General features: G+C 39.2%; 1 protein-coding gene across 1 annotated transcript; it reads right to left on the reverse strand.

Moving 5' to 3' along the window:
* Positions 1 to 706: 706 nt before the first annotated feature.
* Positions 707 to 15,993, reverse strand: FBXO30 (F-box protein 30). Its single transcript, XM_090280684.1, has 3 exons — positions 15,830 to 15,993; positions 6,739 to 8,797; positions 707 to 2,848 (listed from the first exon to the last, which is right to left on the reverse strand). The coding sequence occupies exons 2-3, from the start codon at positions 8,779 to 8,781 to the stop codon at positions 2,645 to 2,647; spliced, it is 2,247 nt and encodes a 748-aa protein (XP_090136810.1). The 5' UTR covers positions 8,782 to 8,797; positions 15,830 to 15,993; the 3' UTR covers positions 707 to 2,644.
* Between the last annotated feature and the right edge of the window lie 10,207 nt (positions 15,994 to 26,200).

Consider the following 26,200-nt stretch of genomic DNA (forward strand, 5'->3'; position numbering starts at 1 on the left):
AATCAAAACTATACCATTTTGTCAGATCAGCAAAAAATAATGTATGTTTTGGTGTGCTGCAGGACTTTAGTAGCCTGTATGTGCCATGAAATGAAAAAGGCTGAAAACGGCTGCTCTAAGTTCTCCTGCTTTACTGTGAAGCGTAATTCCGTGAAGGCCTTTGTTAGAACAGATTGCTGGCTCCCACCCCAGAGTTTCTGAGGGAGGGAGGGTACAACTGAAATAACAGGCCGTTCTAGGGAAGGAGGCAGCGGATAAAAGGGAATCCAGATTATTTCCCTCCATCCTGATACTTGCTATTTACCTTGGTAGTTAGCAAAGACTAAGGAACCAACAAAGACTTCTCAAATGACAATCTACTTGGATGACATACAATCTTTTCATGTTTAAAAAGGCTAAATTGTTCCCGTTACAAGTTTTAGATAAATAATATTGCCATAAACTCTTCAGCCTTTCAATACCCCTAGGTGGAACTACTTTCAAGAAGACATTGAGGAAACACAGAAAGCTAACTAATGAATTTTTCATATTAAAAAAGAAGTTTAATGCTCACGTGTAAACATGGGTGAGTAATAATCAACAAGCAACTCCTATAGCATGCAGAAACCCACTTTCTAGAAACAATGTGACTGTGTTTGGAATCTGTCAAACAAGTATTAAAGTTTTATTTAAATAAATGTTTTGCTTTTTAAGTTACTGAGCCATATAAAGGGAAACATTAATTTTATTAGAATTTGAACAAATGTTGCACAAAGAACACATTGTGACAAAATGGTATGGTGGCACAACAAACAAAAAAGAAAACAGCCAAAGGTGTGTAAAAGAAATATAAGGTGGAAATATGTTAAATATCTCATGATCCAGTACAGAAACAAGTCTAACCTTAAAACCCAAGGACTTTAAAAGCACACCCATAAAACAAAAAGTTAATGTTTGTGCTATCCTAACCAGACACATTCTTCAGCAAAACTTTAAAAGGCAGAGTTATATTTTACAGTATTTGATATCTTATTTCTGACTTTTTCATAGAAATAGACTGGGTATGTTATTCAATTTCAGTTGAAAAGGAAGTATAAGCACTGAGAAATAAGTCTTCTACTAATTAAAATGACAGGTGAGGCCAAAGAATTGACCAGTCTTTAGTGCTATATTTTTCAACTGTAATAAGGCCTTGATTCAACCAAAACAAGTCTTAAGCAGTTCAGAATTCTTTTCTAATGCCCAAGGAATGCCTCTGCCCAGTGGACTGCCATATATGGGAATCAGGAACCTAGTAACAATAGAGCACTCTCACCGACAAATGTAGGAAGAAAATACACAATAGAGTTTTGATATTTTATAACAAGGTAGCTTGTCACCATTTCAGACTACCAAATGACAGAAGTTACTTAAAACAAATTATTTAAATACATACCCCTATCTTTGCAATTTATTTCTAAATACTGATATATTCATTTTAAAAACTGACCACATCAGATTAATATTAATCAATTTGAAAACTATAATAAAATAGTTGAAGAATAGGTCCTTGAATATTTTTCTGTTACACTTTGATCTTTACACAAAGATGCAATTCTTACTTTTTTGTGATAAGAAGTCTACAGGAAATTAACCTAGAACTTTTTAAAGGAGATTGTCAACCACGACAAGCTTCTGCATTTCATGATTGTCATCTTACAAAGATACCCAATTTCACATTTTTAAATGTCTTAAAACAACATAACTGTGATTTTTATAAACATCAAAAAGCAAAAGTTTTAAATGCTTATTTAAAAAAGTTAAGGCCTTTGCATTCTGAATATCTGAAATTCATTTACACAATATGCCCAATTCAAACTTAAAATGAGGTATATTTTCTTCTTTACTAATATCAAATACCTAGCAAATAGTACCATGAAGAGCTTGAAATTAAAATAAATTCACAGGCTTTTTGTTCGTTTGTTTTAACCTGTCATAAACCACATTGTCATGAATCTTTGGATGTGGCATCTAACAAAAAAGAAAGTTGCATATGGAGCACTCTCTGAATGAGAGCTGTAAATACATAAGGTGAACACATCTTTGTATATTATTTTCAAAACATGATAAATGGTATTATCAAACAGTCACAATTTTAAATATGATGTAAGTTTGTGTTAAAGACCATCTACATATCAACAATTGTATAAGGGGAGCACGAGAAAATAAAATCTTTATAATGATCTGAAGCAACAGAATTTTGTCATCTGAAAAATGTATGCGGCAAGAATAGGAATCAAAGTTTTGCTTTTTGAATGTATGGGTTGCAGCCCACAGAAACATGAGGAAATATGTTTGGTCAGGATCTTGTTAGTTTAAGAAGCAAAAAAAAAATTAAGAACCAAAATATGCACACCATTAAAAATACTAGCTCTGAAAATTACGTAGCAAAAAATTAAATCACCCTGTCCAGCAAGTTCCAAAAATTTCACACATTTCAAACATTAAGGCAACTTTTCCCCACTAACAGTACTTTATAAAAATATATGTCACTTCAAAACATTATATACAGAGTGAAAATAAATTTAGCGAGTTGTAATCTTTAATACATTATTAATAAAGCGTCACATATTACAAAGAAGTTACACTGGGTGCTTGCGTCTATGTGCAAGTGGAGTCACAGTTTCTAAAGTACGGGTTTTAAAACCGAGCGAAGCGAGCGCCCTTCTTTCGTGAGCTCTCGTGTCACACACATACATGGCAACGGGATGGCTTCCTCCCGTTTCTCTACGATGTTGTAACTGCACTTCTTCAAGTGGTCAGCCATGCTCAGGATGTCGGCAAATTTCCATTCATTAACAGAACAAAATGCAGTGCTGAATCGCCATACCTAAAAGAAAATTCTGCTTCAGATTTAAACAAGTCAATTTACAGGTATCAAGACACACTTCTTGCTCTAACCACACACATTTCTACTGTTACAGAAATATGCAGTGTCAAGTTTTAAGCAGTTAGCTACAAAACTGAGAAGTAGTAAACCCATTGGGATACACATCTGCTTATCAGATATGTATGAGACAAATCACTTCTATGACATTATGACTTCAATAAATGTAGTAACAACCAAAAAGAAAAGACAAAAGCCAATATTAAAAATCACATCCAATGTGGCTTATTAAGCAACTTTTAGAAAATTGTAACCTTATGAATCCAGAACTGCTTCCTAAAATAACACATATTGCACACTAGTCCTTCATTCTATCCAACTGCTATACAGACCTATATAGTCTGGAAAGATAGACAATACATATTTTTTAAAATCCATTTTTCTCCCATTCTTATTTTGCTATACAAAGCACACTTAAAAATACTATAGAATACTGTGCCAAGGTACCTTATCTCTCCATTCTTTATATATGAAAGGTACTTAGTAATATTAAGTACAGGTGCTTCAATTTGTTCAAAATGTTTCTGAAACTTTATATAGAAAGAACTCCTGTAAAATGAATTTTATTTTACTCCATATCATTGTAAAATGCATTTCTGGGTAAATATTCATCTGCTATCCCTCTTTATCTGTCTACTGGTAAAAATAAAAATATGGGCTACTTCCCTTTTTGGCCTCCCAGCAGCTCCAAGCCCTGGAGCATTGTCATCTATTAGTCTAGCAATTACTGTTGTGGCCCCCTCATATCTTTACAATTCAAAGTAGAAAGCTATCTGGACACAGGTAATAAGTATGAATGGAACAGGACAGACCTAGGTAACAAGCATGCATGGGACAAGCTAAACTCATCAATAGGCAAGGCCTAGTTAGATAGAGAACAGAATACATGGTAAAAGAGCAGTCACTCTAGAAAGCAGCAGTGGATTTGAGGGAAGCCCTCAGTACTCACTAGAGCTTCTCAGGAAATGACACTAACGACATCTGGGGTGACCAGATAGATGCCTTCAAAATTCTGTGTCAACAGAATCACTTTTCAGTTGGCAATAGAAGTCACCACTGTTAAGCACATGGGGTACTTACTTGCTGTACTAAGTACCCAAATGGAGTCCATTCCCAGTAGTCAGTGAAGATTTGGAGAGTAGCTACCAATAGGCATTACAGATTACAATGCCCCATACCCATGAAGCTATGGGAAGAATTAGGAATTATCATTAAGCTTCAGCACGAGTTAGTTGAAAAATTCAAGGGTGGCAGACAGCCCACCTACTTCCACACAGAGTCTGGTAAAACAAACTCAGGAAAAAATGGATGGCTCCCATTTCCTGATGACAAAGTTTCTTAGTAATGGGCCAATTTCTCATTCAAGTATCTATCAAGTACTTACTTAGTGCCTGCTATATGGCAGGCAGTAGATATTCTGGTTCCCAGAGAGTCTTACTTCTCAAGGAACTTACAGTCTAATGAAGGAAAATGACAATTTATCAGTGAATTTCAAAACAGCATGGTGAGTGCTTTAATGGGGATATATAAAATCAAGGTATTTAATGGGGAACCAAGAGAACACAGCAGTGAATGTTCCTGAACGTTTCAGTGTGGGGTCTAAAAGGCTTAACTTGAGGAAGTTAAGAACGGAAGATACGCAGGATATAGCATGGGTATGAAGATCGCAATCTTCAGAGACAGGTTCCCTGGGTCTGGAGCCATGGATAGTTGGACAAGTTACTGAAATCTCTCTAAACCTCAATTTCTTCCATTAAATGGGGACACTGGATTAAATTAACAAAAGTAAAATGCTTATTTTACACTGTCTAGCATAGTGTAAGTGCTCAAATACAAGTATTAGAGACAACATACTCAAAGGCCTTAGGCAACTCTAAGTAAATGAATGTGACTGGAATACAAAGTGACAGAAGCAAACTGAAGAGGTAAGTAAGGACAAGATTATTTTTAAAAAAATCAAACGTTTCATTAAGGAATCTGTCGTCTCTTTCCCAGGGCAATGGACATTTAAAAAGTTTTTAAGCACTGCAGTGTAACAACAGTATTTAAGAAAATACCTGCCCCCCTAGTTCTTACGTAAAGACTACGTTGAAGAGGAACACAAGTGGAAACAGAAACCCAGTTAGGAGGAGGCTACTGCAGTGACCCAGGAGAGAACGAAAGGTGGGACGGAACTGGGGGAGTGGCGGTGGAAACTAAAACAAATCTGAGAGGTATGAAGAAGGGACTCGCATTAGCAGCTTGTGATCAACAGGATATGGAAATAAAGGGGGAAAATGGGAATTGCCCCTAAGTCCCAAATTCCTGGGTTGGCAATTTGATAGAAGATAATGCCACTTTCTGAGATTGAGAGAGATGGAGAAGTGGAAAAGGTTGCAAATGTTGACTTCGACGAAACTGTGAAATAAGTGCAGATAGATTTCCAGTAAATGCTCATACAATATGTAATGGTCCGGATGGAGTTACAATGGTCAGGATATAGATGTGTGAGTACGTAATCTGTATTAATGATGGCAATTTAAACTAGAAGAGTAGATACGCTATTCTGCAGGAATAAAACCCCAGAAAATATTTCATCTCATAGATCAGTAGTGGCGGTAAAGATAAAAGAGACCAAGAGGCCACATAGAATGGTCCATCCCAAATGGGAGAAAGACACCAAGTCATCTGGAAAATGAAATACACACAGATACACATGTACACAAAGCAAGTATGACAAGTATGAAACTTTCTGCTACCAGAATTCCGTTTTGGATGAAATGAATCATAAAATAATTAGTGTGTTCATTTACTGGTCAAAGCCTTAGGAGAGCCAAGAAGTGGGGGCAGAATTCCGAAAACTGAAACAATGAGTGGAAGTAAGGGAAAACATAAAGATGGTAAAAACAAAGTAGCCAAAACTTTGAACCCCATGCAACCAATATGAAGTTTACCAAATTTTTCTCCACTTTATAAAATGCTAAGTTTCATATTATAAAAGTTCAGAAATGAAAATGTCTATGACCAAAGATATTTGTAATACCCTCTAGTTTCCGTTGGATAGTGCCTCAAACAGAAGCCGGGCAAAAAAAGTAGGGTATCACAAAAGAAAAATGGTGGAGCCAGGATTCCTTCCCCGGTCTGCCTAAATTCCCAGTTCAAGCTTCCAATATGCAACACTCCCTTCTCCCGTATTAAACCCAGAGCCGCCACCAAAAACATCAAATCCTGCTGCCCCATTCTTATCTCACTTCGAGGTAGTACATATCCACATCCATCCATATATGTCCGCCTTCCCCCAAATACTCTATTGGTCACTTACCAGTAACAGTAGTAATATAACTTTTTTCTCATCTCTCCCTATTTAAGTTCTATGAAACAATCAAGTCCTGAGAAAGAAACTGCCAAGAATGAAAACAAAATGCCAGTTGTAAGCAGTAAAAAACCTTCTTGCTTCCTCCATTGTCCTATGGTGACAATGTTTCAGATGAAGCCCAAACAGAAGACTGTTAACACAGCCACACACAAATGGTATTGTTACAGAAGAACTAAATGGGTACAGAACTGCTCAGCTAAACAGAGCAGTGACCTCTCCCATATTAGATTAGAATTTCATTCTAGGGTGTCTGCAGTAACTATGTGATCATGACAAACAATTCTAACTATCCTCATTTTTAATTAATTACCATTATATAAAAAACAACAATTAAAAAAAAAAAACCACCCAGTATATTATCATATTGACTTAAGTTTTAAGGATGATCAATATCAAAAGATTAATTTTATTAATTCAGCAACATTAAGTGCCAATTATATATCAAGTAAAGAGATAATGCAGTTAAAATTAAACTCACCTTTTCTTTTATCTGCCACGATGATTTTCCTTCTGGATACTTCCTTTTCCCCCACTGCAGTATGACCATTCCACGAGACTGAAGCAGGCTGCCACACACATCCCGCATTAACTTGGATACACATGAGAGCTGGCATAGACTGAAGCCATCGAGAAAGCCTGCAATATGTTGCAGAACCTCAAAGGGAAGACTACTTAGATGGTCACTATGTAATCCCAACACACAGTTTCTAGCAGGCTCGACTAATACTGTAGATACACATGGCTGAACTCCAAATGACCTCAAATGGCGGTCATGTATAACCTTTGCCCCTTGTGTTGACGGACAAAATCTACGCTGAGAATAGGTACAACCATAATATGCTAAAGGACACCTCTGTTCCATCCAGCCATTAAGTCCAGCATGAATGTCACCATGCACATTCTTAAAATGTGAAGAAAATTCTCTTCTTCTAAATAACTGTCCACAAACAAATGTAAACATTGACCGTTGCTTGGGTTGGTACCTAGCGACACATTCCAATACTAAATCTAGTCCAAGTGTCTGAAAAGGACTTGGATTTGAAAGCTGAGGGTTGGCATGATCACAAGCTGAAGCCGAAGCTATTTCCCCAACCATTGTATTTGTAGCTAATATTGCAGATGGAAGAGAAAAAGTCTGAGTTCCAAAGTCAATGTGATAAACATCGACCATGCGACTATCAGATATACCTCTCCCACCTGGAGAATCTCCTAGACAAAACAGTAATGCTGCTGTGATTAGATCTATTCCTTGGAGACCCATTGGATCTTCTGCAACTTCCAAATCTGATGTATCTACCGCTTTATCTTCCCTTGGTTTAGACCAACACGAATTAGAAAGAAATTTGAAGGAAGGATGTTGACTGAGAGGTAGGGCATCCACATTCCTCAAGTCCCCCAAGTCTACTTTTCTCCAACACAAGTCTCCTTCATCCTCATCATCTGTCACGAGGATATGCTGAACTGTGCCGTTAGGCAAAGCATTAGATGGCATTACTTCCTTAAGTTGTGCTGCTACTAAAAGTGAACTGGCAGATTTTGAAGTGCCATCTGATGCTACACATTCTCCATTTGTTAGGTTACTTTCTTTTGAATCGCCATGTAAATTCTGATTCTGGTCTGTGACCTGTGTACATATGTTTTCCAAAGGAAGGCCATTACAAAGAGTAGAAGTGCCAGAAGAACCCGCATTCAAGTCACATAATAAATCACTTGAACCATTTTGTTCGGACTGGGCATTCTGACTTGTGTCATCACGGTCAATTCCACCTACTGCTCCTATCTCATCCTCGTGAAGATGATCATCTTGGTCTTTCAAGTTCCTGTTCTGTAAGCCTTCTCTGGCATTTTGCTCTTCATGCATTTCATTTCGGGAAGCACAAAGACTCGTACTTAGCATGCCAATGTCTCTTGTGGCAGTGTTCAGGATATCTAAAGCAGCAGCCAAACTTCTGGTTGTTTCTACAGTAGCTTGATAAAGTGCACCATAAGATTCTTCATCAACAGACACCAGGCCATTAGCATGTGGTATCTCGGGAAGAGTTGATTTCACTGGTATTTGTTCTCTAGGTTCTGATACTTTATCAGTTGCTTTTGACATCATGGTGGCTACTTTGAGAGATTCTAAGAGCATCCTTTGGTCTTGAAGGGCCAAGGCCATATCTAATTGTGCCACTTCATCCACATCTCTGCTTAGATTTTCGTACGACTTCCGATCTGCATAACTCACTGGCCATCGGTTCCACTCCATCGTACAGCACACCACACTTGCAGGACATGTTTCTAGATGTTCAGCGACTTTGTTACGAGCCATCGTAAATGGACATCCAAAGTCACTATTTAAGCAAGGCACGCGTTCAAATGGACATAGAAGTCGATGCTCATCCGCTTTACAAGAATGGAAGACTGCTCCACAAACCAGTGGACAACCAATCAGGTCACAGGAAATCCCAGGCTCCGGTCTGGTCATACACCGTCTACTGACACAGTTCACACAGTGCGAATGCTGCAGCTCCTCCTCCATAATGGCCAGTCCCGCTCTGGTTGTTAGGATGGAAAGAAGATGGTAAGTTAGGCAATAACTGGTCAATTTTTAAATGGTTTGATAATATAAATCAAATCGTGAAGGTTATTGACTTGTTTTAGACTAAAATATAGTTTATTTTACAGATAATTAATCTATCTTCAAACTTAACACTTCAAGTAACAACTCAGCACTTTAACTAAAATGGCATAAAAGTTAATTTTTATACACCAGATAACAATATGCTTAAAAGGTCAAACGTTACAAAACAAAATACTTAAATTCTAGTATACTGTGTAATCAATAATGCCAAAAACAAGTTAATGTATATTTAAATTTTAAATTTCAGAGAATGCATTAACTTTTTCTTTTTTAGTTTCAACTAAACTGATTCTGATGTGTACCAATTTGCAGAGACATCATATTCCTAAATAATCTGAATTTCACAAAAATACTTAACCAAAACTGTTTCCTGTTTATTCCCTCTATATATGAATTAAAGATTTCATCTATTGATCTCTCCTTCTACATATGCCTTAATAATTCTACAACAAATCAAGAAATAAGCCTTAATTAAAACGTACAGAGAATTCACCCAGGAAATGTTAAGTTCTGGCTCCATTTCTATGGCTGTGGGCAAATCACCTACTTCTCAGGGCCACAGTTTCCATTCATTCATTAAAATAAACATCTATTTATTATTTAACAACCACATACCAGACACTTTGTGTGGTGTGGCAATATAAAGATTAGTAAGACCTGGTGCCTCCTCTCAAGGAGCTATGTAGCAGGACATCAAAGAGGGTAAAAATCATGTTACATTATTACATTATCAGTATGACAGAAGTAAAATGTTAATACAAGATAACAATCAGTAATGGTAAGGACTAGAGAAGAATTCATAGGAAACTTAAAAGACGAAAAGTCTTAAGGTGCGGGCAGGGAGGGGGGTGTGTTTAGTAAGGAAGGGAGACATTCAATGCTGAAGTGACACCATAAGCAAATGCAGAAAACCAAGGGTTAGCAAAACACGTTTACGGAACTTCAAGCTTCCTGGTGCTGTTGGTTCACAAGGTGAAGTGCAAGGTAGCTGTGAGAGATGAGGCTAGACAGGAATAAGGCAAATCCTGAGGAGTGTACTATATTCTACTCTAAGGAATTCGGACTTTAATTTGAAGTCACTGAGAATTTTAAACAGAGAAATAGTATCTATAAAATAACATAAGGGGATTAGAGCTACCTAATGGGCTTTCCCACTTCTATCAAATTTTATATAAAAATAAGAGAAAGCATCAGCACAATATATTGATTTAATTACTGGGCCTTTTTAATGTCTTTTTTTTCGTGTAATATTCAATTTTTTATTGGCTTGTTCCTATTAGCAGTAAAAACGTAAAAGACTGTTCTTTATCTTTAAAAACCTAAATAGTAAAGCAACGTCTTCCAGAAAAAAAACAGAAAATTAACCAAAAACCCTTCTAATCTCCTCAATAGACTTTAGCCCTCTAATCTAGCTTTTATTTTTACCACCACTCACTAAAACTGCGCTACTCAGATGCTCAGTGCTAAATCCAAAGGCCTTTTTTCCCAGACTCCATCTTTCTTGGGCACTGTATCATTATGTTGACTAATTCTTCCTTTTAAACTATTATATTTTCTCAGTTTACTTGATGTCACATTTCCTGGTTTCCCCCCTACCTCTTAAACTCTTTGAAAACACTACTCTTTTCCACGGATCAATGCCATTTCTTTGCTCATTCTTCTATACACTCTCTCCCTGGGTGGTCTCAATTTCTCAAAAGCTTCAATTAGCGCCAATATTCTGAAAACTCATCGGTACTTCCTGCCCAGATCCCTCCTCCAACCTTCAGATCTCTCTACAGCTAAGTACTTATATGTCTTTCTATATAAGGCACAGGCAACTCATCTCAACATTTCCCAAATGAAATTACATTTCCCAAATTAAATTACATTGCAGTAGATAATAATTTTCTGGATAAGATGCTGATTATTAGTCGATTTAGCCTATTTTCTTCACTTTGGTGCATAAAAGATCGCTAGCTCTTTGAAATATTTTTCTATAAACTCTAGCTTGGTTCTAGGTGACTAATGTAAACTGATTACCCCCCAAATTGCTATTTCTTTTTCTCCAGTCCAGGTCTGATTTTCTTCAAACTAAAAAGAACAAAAACAAAAAACAAAAAATAAGTCTACCAATTACTGATAGAGCTTTTGTTAAGTAAGTAGAAAAGTTATGAGTTGATATTATTGTGCTTAATGATGCCAGGGGTGGGAGGGAGGCACACGCTGATCAACGAAACTGTATTTTTTTAAAACTGTGTTTAAAAATTAAAAATATGAGTTAAATATACTTTAAAAATTTTTTCATTTACTGATTTTAGAGAGGGAAAGAGTTACATTGACGCACACACACACACACACACACACACACACCCCGATTTGCTGTCCCACTTATTTATGCATTCCTTGGTTACATGTGCCCTGACCAGAGATCAAACCCGCAACCTTGGCATGTGGGGAGGACACTCTAACCAACTGACCTACCCGGTCAGGGCTAAATATACTTTTTAATATTTAACCCTATAAATTTTATAGGTAATGACAGAACTTAAAAATTAAAACACACATGCTAAAAGAGATGTAACAGAAGAAATGACAGGCTAATCATGAAAAACATTTGTAAATTAAGGAAAAATTTAAAAAGAAACTTTATTAAGAACTAAGACAAACTTTACTGAGTGATTGGATTGTGAAAACAGCTGGAGCTTTCTTGTTTTGCAACCAGAATGAGTTTATATCACATGCTGAAATAAGCTTGACTGTTACTAAGAGAAACCTAAAAATACAAGCAGTTCAGAAAGAAGTGACCACTGCTCTCAGAACTTGCAGGAACACTTTATGTTATGTACAAATCACATGACCACACCAGACAGAACACAGCTCAAAAGCCGCACTTAATTCAAAAATATTAAAAATAACAACTGTTACAAACAACTGAGTTAAATCTAAAAGAGCAACAACTCTGAAAGGTAAATGCAGAAGGCTCTCAAGCTTCAAAATAAGTAGCCTCTTGCATATTATTCTACTCTCAATAAGAAAAATGTTAAAAATGAAAATAAAAAACATCTGTATTAATGAGTCTAATATATTCGTTATTCATTGAGATAGACTCAGAGAGAAGGAAAAAAGAACATTAATTATGTACCTATTTTGTCCATCTTTACATATGTCTTGTCACTTAATGTCACAATCTTTATAACATCTACCTAGTAAGATCAATGCACATGGAGAACAACAGGTATGTTTACTTATAAAATGTTTAAGAAAATAATGCAGCACTTCAGTAACTGGTGGTCCAATTTTAAGATGTTATTTGAGGAATGGAGATTACACGATTTTGCTTGTAGTTAATTCCAACACGATCATCCCTGTGGTCAAGAATTGAATGAGACAGAGATGGTCCTGCCCCCTTTTTGGTCCTTTCTAATTATAACAGCACATTACTTTGCTTTGGATATAGGAGTTTTACATTGTTTAATGAATAACTTACATTCATAATGCTCATTATAAATGTATGGAACAATATAAATTGAACAATTCTTAAAATAGTTACACAAAGAAGGATCAAGTTTAATTTCATTTTACTATTAAATATATTAAGAAATTAAAAAATGCACTACTAGACAATACTCAAAGAATGTTCCGGGGATATAAACCTCAGCTTCAGAACTTAAAACTTCCAGATCCATCCTCTTTCTAATCAAGATCACTATTATCCAAGTAAATATGCCACACATTGCTCATAAATCCCGTGGAATGGGTTTAAAAACATCAATCCCTGTTTTATCAGTTAAACAGTGACACAGCAGGCCCAGCAGAAAACAAGCTGCTAAAAACTGAGGCTTCAAGTTCAAGATGAGCTTAATTTAAAACTTCTCAATATTTAAAATTTTTTAAAACTCTCCCCAAAAATAATCTTAACATTTCCAAACAAAAGTTTCATTAGACTAGAAAATATCTGTGAATGATTAAATGCTTTACAGTAGTTTCAACTTTCTCTAGCAGAAATTCTTGGCCAACTCATACTCTGTGGCTGTGGCTGACAAGCAATCCATAAAAATAATTTTAAGACATGGCATTTTCCCATACGATGAAATTAGGCCTCATCATTAAGGCTATTTCTAGACTTGAAGATATAACCCTCAAAAAAAATTGTTTATTTTTCCAGATTCATTATAATATGTAAGCTGAGAAGTCAATAAAACATTGCAAGTTAACACTTTAAAATATGCTAAATCAAGTCACCCAAAGTAGTTACAGAGCTTGCTGCCTTCAAGTTGTTCTTAATGTCCTCTTCTACCTCCAAAACACACACACACACACACACACACACACACACACACACACACCCCTTTCCCTTCCCAACTGCTGCCTTAACTCTTTATGCCTAGGCTTAAATGTTACTTTTCCACATACCCAAAGGAAAACTATGAAGCCCATATTATACTTACATGCTCATTACACATTGCATTTTTCCTTGATAATCATAGTCACAACTGTAAGCAAATCCAATTATGATATAATCAAAACTTACATCTTTCATTTCTAAATATGGTCATGAGTAGCTTCCAAAGTGAAAATTCTAATTACTTGCCATGTTCTCCACTAAGAAAATGAAAATTATTAAAGACTTCACATCAGAAATTAAAATAAAAATTATTAATAAATATTTAATTCTGAGGCCAGAATCTATTTAATACTCAGATAAAAATAATCCACCCAAATAGTGGAACTCAGCTTACTACGACAGGCAGCATGGCAGAGGGGAATGGGCTTCAAGGGAACTTCAACTTGGTGACCTTGCAGCAATGACTGCAAAAACAACATCTGTAGAACTCTACCAAAGTTGGTTACAATTATGTCCGTGACCAATAGGATACAAATATGTTTTCCTCAGAGAACAGATGTACTTCACTTTACACAACCATTTATATAAACAATGCTTTATGTATAAATATATTTTACATCAGGTCATTTATACCTATAAAAGGCTTATTAAAAACAATCATATGAGGAACTATCTAATGCTAACATTACCTACTCTTTAAAAAAAAAGACACACCCTTTTTGTAAAAGATTTTCGCAGAATGAGTTTCAATTCATGAATGCCTATCTGTGTCAAACTACCTAGCTACTTACAATGTAAAAACCACTAATATAAAGCCAATCTCACTTATTTCATCAGACTGAATTTGAATGAAATGAAATACTGTTTTATATAGCTTTTTGACTTAAGACTTTAATGTCCAGGAATTCTCTGAATACAGTGTCACCCTAGAGCATGTACTAACTCCTTTTAATGAAACAGACAGTCATAGGAACTCAGTTAAAATTTTTTACACCAAAACCATACAGAGCAACATAGGACTTATCTCATGAAAAGTGACACTGTAGTAACATATTATATCAAATAGTAAACACACATCAACAATGCCTATTTTAATGACCTTAAAGTACCTCTCTAACAATATATATTATCTCAAAATATGTATGATTGCTTTTTAATAGCCTATTTTGTTAGGGCACTTTGTATTTTTAAAAAACGTCTTCAGTGCTAGACATTAAGAGAAATATTGAAATTAAATACCTAGTGCACGTGGAATGCATGAAAGTTTGCCTACATCAGAAACTTCAATTCTCTAATAACACTCAAAAACTCCACTCACTTAACATTTCCAGAATCACAAAAAAAGCTATGTCACTGCATTCAAGTACTACATAAAAACAAATTGGCACCTTAAAAAGTTAGCAGAACACCATGTAATTCCCAAACTTCTGTAGTAAGAAACAATGACTAAGCATAAAGAACAGTGATTCGGCGAAAATCTCATACTGAAAAAATTGTACCCTGAGAAAAATCCTAAACGTACATTTTATTTTACCTACTCTTTTCCTTTTGCTGCATCAACAACTGGACTGCTTTGGAAAACCTTGACAAACACGAGCAAACGCCAAATCTGTTAATATAAATTACTAAGTCCCTGAAAGACACAACACAGTATTGAAATGTGGCAAACAAAAATTAAAGTTTGGGAAGTTGGCGGTTTTGTATTTTCAGAGTTTTAAGTTAATCTACACTGGTACCAGAATGCCCATAAATAACTTCATCTTGGAGCAGAGACAACAAAGTAATTATGGAATAAAAGGTCAATTCCTTCCCAAGCATCTTTTATCTGAGACTTACAACATGGCTCAGAAAGAAAAACAAGAGAGGGGCAGAGGGGAATGGAGTACTAGAACCATGGTAAACAACACACGGTCCATTCTCCCAAATACACACGCTAAAAACATACTCAAAGGAGATCGTTTTGAATTCACCGTGCTATGGCCTCATTCCAAGCAATGTACTTGCACGGGACAGGACACAGATAACTTGGGAATGGCCATACCCCTCAGATCTATAAAATCAGTTAGTTTCCCTTTAATAAGGACTGAGGCTAAGAAAGACTAAGAGCTTCTCACTTCCATGAATGGAAAAGTTACCAACTTCACTCATCCCGTGGAGACAGTTGAAGATGCCTCCCAGTCTTACTTTAACCCGTTTGTTCCCCACCCCCTTCCTAAAGAACCCAGGTTTCTAAAAGGCTAAAGGAAAGAGAAGCCGGGTTTTCGAGGTTCTTGGGCTTTCCTAAGTTCCCTTCACCCCTCCCGAACACAGAAACATGCAAGGCAGGGTGACTCGGGGGTCGGTCCGCGGGGTCTGGGTCGCCATTTGCAGACTGTCTCTGCGGCTCGCCCGGCAGGAGGATCCGCGCGGACCCCACGCCGCAGACGCCCACTCGGCGAGCCGGGACAGCGCCAGGGACCAACACGCTGGGCGCGGGGCCGTGTTCACTCCGCCCCAGGCCAGGCCGCCGAGCCCACGGCTGCCTCCGACCTGGCCACGGGCCTCGCACGGCCCGGCCGCCGCCTGCATCCCCGCCGCAGCCCAAGCGCTGGCCTCCCCTGCGGGCCTCCACACACTCACCGGCCGGCGCTGCCGAACCGCGGCCCAAGCCCTGGCTGCCGTGGCCGCCGTGCCCTGCTGCTCCGCGCTGTCCCGGAGCCGCTCCGCGCCCTACACCCCCGGGCGGTCCGCCTCCTTCTTGCCGGTCTGCCCCGCCGGGGAGCCGCCTTTTCTGTTCTCTTCTTCTCCTCCTCCACCTCCTCCTCCAGTAACTCACACTCCTCCCCAGGCAGCCGCCCTCCTCGGGCGCCCCGCCCCACTCCGCTGCGCCCCGCCCACCCGGCCTGACTTGGCCTTGGAGGCGGCAGCCGCGGCTGCGGCGGCAAGCCTGGCGGAAGCGCGCACGCTGGCCCCGGCGGAGACGCGCACGCCGAGCCTCGCGGGGACGCGCACGCTGCGCTCGGCAGGGACGCGCACGCTTCCTTCTGGCACCGTAACTACCCTGGCTGGGAGTCGGGTCTACAGAGCCGTGGGCTGGGCGAGTCGTGTGGGAGGCTCGTCCTGATTCCTGCGTGCCTCCTCTAGGCAGTGCTTCCAGATGCTGTTGGATTACCGAAGATTGTATTTTGCTGTAATTTTGGAATTGGGGAAACAGGCCCAAGCAAAGTGACTTGTTTACCTCCCTGAAGTCTAGGAGAAGCAGCCCAGATGCCTTAACTCTGTGCAGTGTTCTTCCTGTTAGGTCGTATATAGGAGGAAACCAGGCAGCTTTCCCTGGGTCTGCAGTGCTGCCTGCTAAACTTAATGTGCCCTTCTACCTCTACTGGGACTGAGCTCAGTTTAGGATTCAGGCATTTCGAAGCTTTTCTGGAGCCCTGGCTGGGCAGCCCACCAAGGTCTACTTCTGTGACAGACTGAGAATTCTTCACAGAGACCACAGCGGTGAGGTTATCTACATGCAAAGGGCGACACAATCTAGCTGAAAAGCTGGCGTGAATCTGATTTTGCAGGAGTAGTGTGGAGAACAAGACCAATAAAGTGGTATTGGCCTCATCAAGATAGTATAAAGTATATAAAACAAAATGGAATCACTCATGTCAACCAAGATAACTGCCAGTCAGCCATGACACTTTGACTCAAAAGGGAAATTTCCTAAGTCACGCTAAACACATCTGGCAGGGAGACATTTCCAAGATATCTGCACACGTGGTCAGAACAGCCATATCTGCAGAGTGGGACCACCTATGTATAGGTTCCTGGGAAAATTCCCTACTTGGCATCAGGGCTGTCAAGACACTTATCAGAAGACCCAGAAAAGTGGAGTACACCACTTTAAAGGTATAACTGAGGCAGGTTCAAGACCACTGCTGAGACACCTGAGCTCCATACACCGGAGGGCTGCTCTGCGCGACTCCCATCTCCCTTGGCATCAGCCGCTGGAGGCTCTGCCCTGATGGACTGAGGACTTTGTCTGTCTGCCCTGCTGCCCACCTGGCTCTGGAGATGATGCTGACGACTCCCTTGCCCACTGTGCTATCTGCATACTGAGACTCTGGGAATTGGGTTCGTTACCCCCCATTCATTGCTATGTTTGTGTGTTATATTTCTCTTAGACTGTTAGAGTGTGAGTAGGATATTAATGCATGTTGGTGTTCTACTTTGAGTGAACCTGAATTCAGTAAAAACTGAGTGAATGGCATAGTCACTGTGTGTGACTCTTGTCTATTCCTTGGCGCTGGGCTGCTCAGCAGGCAGCTAGCAAAGTAGTTGCCCAGCTGACTTACAGGAAAGACTATATCACAAACCCATGCTTGTGACAGATAGTTTACAAATGACTGCGGACTGAAGAAATATCACGTGGCTATATCAAACAGTTGGGTTCATTTACCCTATCACTACCACCAAGCCTTAAGGGTCTATGGCTGAGGGACAGATTCAGAGTACAGGTGATGAGTGACCCTCATCCCCTCAGCCCTACCCTAGTACACTTCCTGTAGGCTCCTGCCCTGTGCTAGCCCAAGGCAACTGTGATAGAAAGGATAGCTGTAATCCTGGCCTTGTGGATGGGGGCAGAGATAGAAAGCCTGTTATGTAATCCTTTTTGTGGCAACATTTTTACCCGCAACTGGAGTGTTTTGGGACAGATAGATTTGCCATCCTGCAGAGAAATAAATGACTCTGAGACTTCTAGGTTTTAAAAACCAATTGAAAATAAAAGAAATCCTAAGAAGGTACTTAGATGAATACCTTTTTATTGTGCTAAAAAAGACAGCAAAAATTCTACCACTCATACATATCAGTTCCTAATTTCATAAACAAAGGAAGATTTTCACACCATTTATTAGGAAGGACACATCACAGAGTAAAGGTCAGTTCTTCAAGTGAATAAATTTAGCTTTTTGAACAACTCAATCTAATTTTCTGATTTATTTAATTTAGCTGCACTTGGGCTATGGTCCGCAGCCTAGAGTTTCCGAGAGACTGTCCAGAGAACTGTCAGAAAGGGTAGTGAAGCAGGCAGGACGACCTGGTGGTAGAAGGCGGGAGCGCTGCTATACTTTGCCATAGTCTGCTCACTGTCCTGAATTGAGTCACTACTGTTCTGGATTGAGTTACATATCTTCCTTTGGCCTCATCTGCCCTCCTAAAGATGAAGAGGCTACAATAGATGATCTCTAAAGCCCTTCCCAGCTTTAAAATCTCATGATTCCATGATTGTACTTACTGAAATCTGGGGTTTTCCCTTTTACTAAATCATCTAACTGACACTGGGTCCCTGCCCACCCCCTCCTGTTGAATCAGTCTGTAAACCTCACAGTCTTCTTTGCCCTTTCCCTTTCAATAATATTCTATATCCAGGCAATTAAAAAAAATTCTTTCTTCCTGTCTTTCACATTTATTCCTAGTTACTAACCTCGACAAATCTGAATTCCTGCCATTGCCTAACCAGCCTTTCCTCTTCCGGTGTTTCCTGCTTCAAACCCACCACCAACATAGTTCTTCCTAAGATATCCATTTCACTTTGTTATTTCTCTATTCATAGGTATGTGTGGTGATTCATGCTCATGGGGTGAAGTCTCAACTCCTGTCTTCAATTGCTCAAAGTAAATTTTTTATTCCAGCCTGATTACTTCCGTTTGTTTCTTCACCACATACTATACACAGTCTAATTCCAAGTTGCCAGTGCTCATCTGTTGATGAGTGCCTGAACTTCCTCCCCCTTAATTAGATCGCTTTAATCTCATTATGTCTGTGATGGACTTCTGTAGCACATCCTATCTATGTTCTGAACTTTGACATGCACATCATGCCACTGTTACCTGTGTGTCAGATTATAGATCATCTCCAAACCCATGGAAGCATGTTTGCATTGCGTTATATCTCCCCTCAGTATTTACTATACCACTATGTATATTATAGAAAATGAATATTTGTCACTTCAAAACAAAATGTGTATTTCTCCCATTTCATTCTATCCCCATTTTCATTTTCTGTTTTATATCCTAATGCCTCAGAGAACCTTTTCTTGATGATTTTTCAAGGAAATTTATCAAAGGTAAGCAGAGAGTATGTCAGGGATCATAAGCTTTCTCAAATATGCCCTCCTCTCTAATATACATGTATTTGACATAGGCTTGTAGAGCAAAGCTATCATCTGTGTGTCTTAACCATCCAGAGAAATTATAGGGATTCAGGAAATTTAGAGTCAAAAAGAAGGAAAGGTCAGTAACATGTCTGACCTTAAAGAGGAGGGTCTTGCATCTCTTCAAATCACCCTCTGCAGGCCATCTCACACAGACTTTGACAAGGCATAGCTCCTAGTAGCTTTTTCTAGAGGCCATTCTCAAGTTGGGGAAAGTATAAGAACCAAAAGAACAAAACCCACAAATAGAAGTACAAAGCCTAGACAGATTGTTAAAGAGAGAAGTTCTCATAGAATGCATAATCAGTTGATAAAGAAAGCAAATTCAACAACCAGACAAATTGCTCTTCCCTTTGTTCAACGTCAGGACAAATAACATCAATATTCAAGTAGATTTTCTTTCCCAATTAGACCAGACTGCACTCAGGTAGCCCAGAGACCAAGGCAACAGATAAGTCAGGACTAAAGCTTAAGTCATGTGCTAATTAAGGAAAGCATCATTAGCCAGAGACAAGTGTGAGAGGGTGGGGGCTGATTTGCAGCTGTGAAATCATGGGACCATCAGAATTACCAACTGGGACTCTGGTGGGAAATAGCATTTCTTTTCTAAGGAATTACAAGAGAGAAAGAACCAGTTTTAACCATCTAATTGCCAGAGTTTAGAATCTAGTAGCTGCAAGTATATTTCCTATATAAGTTTATTTGAAGTGTGAAGAATATAACAATTAACACAATTATATATTGTAACTTAGAAACAGCCTGTCAAGGATAATGTTCACAACCCCAAATTAACCTTGCAATTTTATATAAATAATGAAGGAAATTTGAATCAAGGCAGCCTGGAATGCTGGATAAGGTAGAAGATCCAGGTTTTGTTCCTATACACTACAAGCTTGCTATAGGACATTGTTGAAATGATCAATTGTATGCATTTCAATGTTTTACATCTTGACTCACTATAATTAGATTCATTAACATAGTGCTTAGCAATAAAAATATATACATTCATTGGCCAAAATAAAGGAACAAATAAGTAATTTTATTCCCAGAAATACTGTTGAGTGCCTCTAAGATGTTGTATTTTCATTGCAGATAGCTACCACTAGGTAGAACTAGTTTGTGCATGTTCAGATAGGCAGCCTTCTCTCTGGCGTGGTAATAAAGGTGTCTTCTTAATTGTTTACAAATATGTGTGTGTGTGTGTGTGTGTGTGTATTGCTTTGCTAATAGCATATCTGGGGGGTAATATCTAATTTCTACATATAAATTTCACATTATTCAAAGAAATTTGATACATCAGATATCTGGGAGAAATCACTTTTAATTTACCCCATAAATGAGCTCACAATTTAGTTCTCAGGACTACTACTGTACTCTGGTTAATTGCAGCGGTAACAAAGTCTAACGCCTACAGCTAAATGCCATGCAAGTAACAAAAAGTGAGTTGTGATCCGACAAGCACATTGTTACTACATTGTTACTTAGCTCTAGTCAACACCTGGTGCCACGGAAGCATGGAGAAGATACTGTCACCATATCTTCTAATCGGTTAAAGCCACATACTATTGTTTTCAAACTTTTTGAAAACACGTGTGGGGATTAAAATCAACACAAAATAGCCTACGTTTTCAGCAACTTTTGTTTTAGTGACGGATCCAAAAGATGATAAAACGGAAGTACATACTTGTCTCTAAGCCTAGTTCCCAAAAGTATTTGATTCTTACTTTCCTTTGGAGCTAGATTCCTTGTGCTAAATGCTGAATTAGTTGTCTGTTAGCTTCTAATCCTTGGGTAAGTGTTAGAGAGCAAATGTTTTTGTTTTCCCCAATTTGTACGTTGAAACCTAATCCCCAGTATGATGGTATCAGGAGGGGGTGTCTTTAGGAAGTGTTAAGGCCGTGAGGGCAGAGCTCCTCATGAATGGGGTTAGTGCTCATACAGAAGAGACCCCACAGAAATCCCTTGCCATTTCTGCCATGTAAGGTTATAGTGAAGCCAGCTCTTATCAAACACTGAATCTGCCAGTGCCATGATCCTAGACTGCCTAGCCTCTAGACCTGTGAAGGGAAAAAAAACAAACAAAAACCCCATTATTTACAAGCCGCCAGTCTATGGTATTTTGTTATAGCCTCCTGAACAGGCTAAGAAAATCTCTGTATGTGGCACAGAGACTCTGAAATGTCCCTTGACCCATGTCTCCTAGTATGAACACTTTTGTGTAATCCTTTCCCCTTGAGTGTGGGCAGAAGCTGTGACTTGCTTCTCACCAACAGAAAACGTCAAAGGTGTTGGGCTATCACTTTCATAATTAGGTTGCAAAAGACTCTGACTTTTGTCATGCTGGTAGCTCTCCGCCTTGTGGCTTGGTGAAACAAGTTGTCCTTTTGGGGAGACCCACATGACATGGAGCTTAGGGTGTCCACTGGACGATAGCCAGCTTGGAACTGAGGCCCTTGATTCAATATCCCAGCAGAAGCTGGAAGCAGATCATTTTCCACCTGGGCCTTCAGATGAGACCTGACCCCTAAACAACATGTTAATTGCAAAATCATGGGAGACCCTGAAGCAGAGGCCCCTAAGCCATTTTTCATAGAAAATGTGATGTAATAGTATTTGTTGTTATAAGCCACTAAGTTTATGGTCATTTGTTGTATGGCAATAGATAACTAATATAGCACAACTTAAATCTTTCATCTCTAAAATAGAAAGATAATGGTACTGCCCACCTGTCCCCTCCCCCACCCCTAAGTAAGCTATTGTGAGACAAATGAGTTAATTCATGCAAAGTGCTTAGAACAGTGCACAGCACATATACAGCTCGTTAGTGTTGGCAACTTTTCCTCGGTCAGATCCCAGAAGTGAAGTTCAGCATCTTAGCAAGAAAGGTGTACTGGGCAGAAGCTGAGAGCTGTTTCAGTGTTCCTTCAAGCTCAAGTGACAAATAGTAACATTGTGTTGGGCAGAGCGACGTTCATCCACACTTGTGAACTCTCATGGGCAGCTTATCAGCAGACCCTGGCAGAGCTGCAGGGGTACCTCTGGGAGCCATGGACACCATGTCCTTTTGGAGGTCAGAGGCTCAGCCTCTCTCTCAAGGCTGTGGGAAATGAGGTAGAAACAAGAGCAGAAGAACATTAGTGGATTTATTTCTGAGCACGTATGACAAATCTTTCTGGGAAAACTCAGAAACAACTGAGCCAGTCTGTGAGATGGGACTCTGGAGGGGGGTGGGGAGGCTGAGTCCTACCATTAAGACTTGTAGCTGAATCTTTTCATTAAGTCTCATAGTACCCATCTGGTTACCCCAAAAGGCCTAGGGGCAGGCTTTGTAGTTTGCCACGTTTCTTCCTGTGTGCCCAGAGCAGAGGGGAGTATGCTGGTGTGAAATACATTTTTGGTAAATGACATTTATGTTACACACATAATTATAAATTGTTATTACTTTGAGTTGGAAGCACACACAGTTCTCAGACCTTTCCGTTGCCTGACCTTGGCACATTTCTGGAAGCAGGGGCAAGCTGATCCTCACTTCATTTTCCACTCCAGTGAAATATCTGAGGTTACAAGCTAAGTTAACTTGTCATGATGCTAAGACAGAATATTTCCTGAATAAGTGAATTAACCAGTATTGCTTCCATTCCTCTTTAGTTATATATACAAACAATTCAGGATGTATTCAAAATAGGAAAGATGGGGCTAGAGGGGAAAGATAGGTGTAAGCAAATCAGTAATTATGAGTTGATATTAATAATCACTCAAGGTAGGTCAAATCATGGCAGTGGGGAAGCCTGTCTCCCATAAATCTTGAAAGTAAAATGCAGCCTTAGGGGAGTTTTCTGAATAAAAGGAGAATTAGAAAACAGGAAGACCTAGAAAGCAAGAGTGGGCCTTTCTAATTCTCTCCTCCAGGATCCAAAGGATGAAGGGAAGAGAATGCTCTCCATTTCTATCAGCTTACAAAGCAAAGTGAGGGTCTGGCAAATTGTCCCATGGTTCCTCTCTGCACTGGTCCTCCGTTGAGGAAAACAAAACTCTAAGAGAGCCCTGTGTCTCCTCTCCATCAAGGTTGGGGAGTTTGAAGTCTGATCAACTGTGGGAAAGACAAGGCCACTGGGTGGAAAACAAAGCTATCAGTGAGTTCCTTTGGTGATGAGGAGGTCTTCTAGAATCACCTATTAAAAGGCAGATAACCCTGGAATAGGTATTTAGAAGGATTACAGATAATAGGTTAGCAGAAGATCTGAAGCACACGAATGAGAGATTTTCAGGGCCTCAGGATGGTGAAAGTATTGAAAGAGGAGAGGGAGACCTCCAAATTTAGATCTGAAAGCTTGCCTTCTATTTTCGCCATCTATAGACTGTAGAGAGAAGCTAAATCTACCCAACAATCCTAAGTCTTAGTCTGCATCTGTTTCTTTATTTGTTTTAATGTGAATTGCACATTAAGGTGGGGTAGAATCAGATCAGCATGGGATACAATTCTGACATCATCGTCTTCAATTTGCTGTGATGTTCCTGGGCAAATTTGGTTCCATGTAGAAATTTTATTGGGTTTCTGGACCCAAAGGAAGAACCAAAGTTAATTGCCTTTAATATCCTTTTCGCAGAAATCTTCACTGCATTATGACTTTTCACATCACCCGTATTTTGTAAGTACAAATGACAGTAAAACCAATTTCTGAGCCCGGATCCGAGCCTAGGACCTGACTCCCACACACTGTGATTTAATTAACAACCTATTGAAAACAAATGCACCCATACCAAAACGAAATTAACCCTAAATGGACTTGTAGTTCACCGATGGGATGCTTAATTTGATTTCCAATCTGAAGTGGAATGATCTGAAGCAAGCCTACATACGCCTTTTATGAAAGCCTAAGTCACCGCAACCCAAATACCTCATCATCTTTTTTGGGTGCTTCATCTATCCCCAAGTTTGTCTCAGAGTTGAACAAGCCGGCCACACTCTGATTCTGCTAGCCCACTTTTGAGCACATCTCATGCAGAGAAATATTATAAACAACAGCACTTCTATGTCTGTCTTCCCTTCCTTAGTGAGGTCCCAGTAATGTCCCCTGGAGAAACAGAACGGACTGATGCCTCGACACTAAAACAACGTTCAGTTGCTCCCCATATTTGCTTAAATGTTTCCAACATTTCTTAAAGAACGTAAGCATTTGTGACATAGGGGAAAGCAGGCTTCAGAAAGAGAGAGAAGGCAAATAGCACTTTTCAGGACTGGTCTTCATGCAAAATATGTCACAAGCACCTGACCTGATTGTTGTAGAAATTCATGGCTAAGAGGGCCCTGACTTGGCATAATCTGAATAGCAACATCAAAGTGTCCTTAGAGGTCTGAAAAGATATGGATCTCAGGATCAGGGATGGAGAGGGGGGTGGTAAAAGAAGTGACTGAGAGAGGGATCTGGTAAAAAAAAAAAATCATCTTTATTACCTACGGACCCCTGAGACATAAGCAAACCTGAGAATAATCAAAATAACTTCCAGCCTTAGCCAGACTTGGCTGAAGTAAGAGCAGCTAGCTGCCCTGAGCCACAAGAATGGGACTGGCCCACACTCCAGGTTAGAAAAAATATTCTTTTTTATTTTTAACATTTCCTGTTATTTCCACCCTTCCCAATCCCAAAAACATTCTTACTTTTGACTTTCTGTTCTTGAAATCCTGTCTTGGACATCATTGTTTTGCTTTGCTATTTTCACTAGCAAAGGCAAGTTCTTTCTCCCAAAATGTCAGGTATTGAATTTATTTTGATAAGTTCAGTTATCCTGATAAGCTACTTTTAGGTAAAGAGCCCCTCACATTGTATAATACATTTTAAGGGACATAGCTTTGCACGTCAGGGGTCACCCCTACTTCACCTTTGGGGAATGAGGGACAAAGAGCATTTAAGCCAGCTCTGCCTCTGGGCCCACAGCTCAGACCTGGAAGTAGAGCTGGGATCTCTTCATTCTGTATTTGCCCTGTTTCAGGAACAAATGAACAAATCAGTTGCACGAAGAGAAGATCTTAACCCATCATTTTTTATTGTAAACGAAGACACCAATGGCCGACCAATGCCCAAGGCCACAGTGTTAATCATTGCATCCAGGACTCAGCACACCTACAAAGTGGCATAAAAAGAGGGATGTGTGGAAGCAATACTTCCTTTTTCAGAGTATTTAGAATGTTTTCTTTCTGGAGTAGTAAAGCTCGCAACTCAAAATTCCGAATGAGATGGCAGTATGCCCTATATCTGTAAAATTTGCTCATATTGTATACATACAAGCTAACAAAAGGTCAAATTTTCTTGCTTCCAACAGATATTATACCATCTCAGAGTTGCAACGAAATTGTTTAAAAACTTGGAGTCTCTGTGTCTATGGAGAGAAGTGGAAAGTGGGGAGATGATTAAGAGGATTTTGGTAGTGAGAAGATGAAGAACTGGATCCTGAACCCACTCGATGGCATCAGGGATCCGTGGGCCAAGGACAAGGGGGTTCAGTGGAACAGAAAAGGCATCTACAGTGTTTGTGGGGATAAGTAGGTCCTAGAAGGGAAGCAAACAAAAATGAGTTCTTTGTATTTTTACAGTGGTGCTCAGATTAAGGTAAGTTATAAAGAGTTTAGATTCAAGCGTTAGATTGAGAGGCACCTCAAAAAGTCATCTATGTTATAATAGTATTTTGCTGTATTTGTGATTTTGAGAAAAATGACTTTATGTGTCCTTTTTCATTCACAAATCCATTTAAATAGCAAAGCATGGCATAAAGGGTTGTATCATAAACCACACAAGAAAGAAATGCAGCTT

This window comes from Furipterus horrens, unplaced genomic scaffold (assembly GCF_987537825.1).
Source record: "Furipterus horrens unplaced genomic scaffold, mFurHor1.1.pri manual_scaffold_6, whole genome shotgun sequence".
In the NCBI taxonomy this organism is placed as follows: domain Eukaryota; kingdom Metazoa; phylum Chordata; class Mammalia; order Chiroptera; family Furipteridae; genus Furipterus; species Furipterus horrens.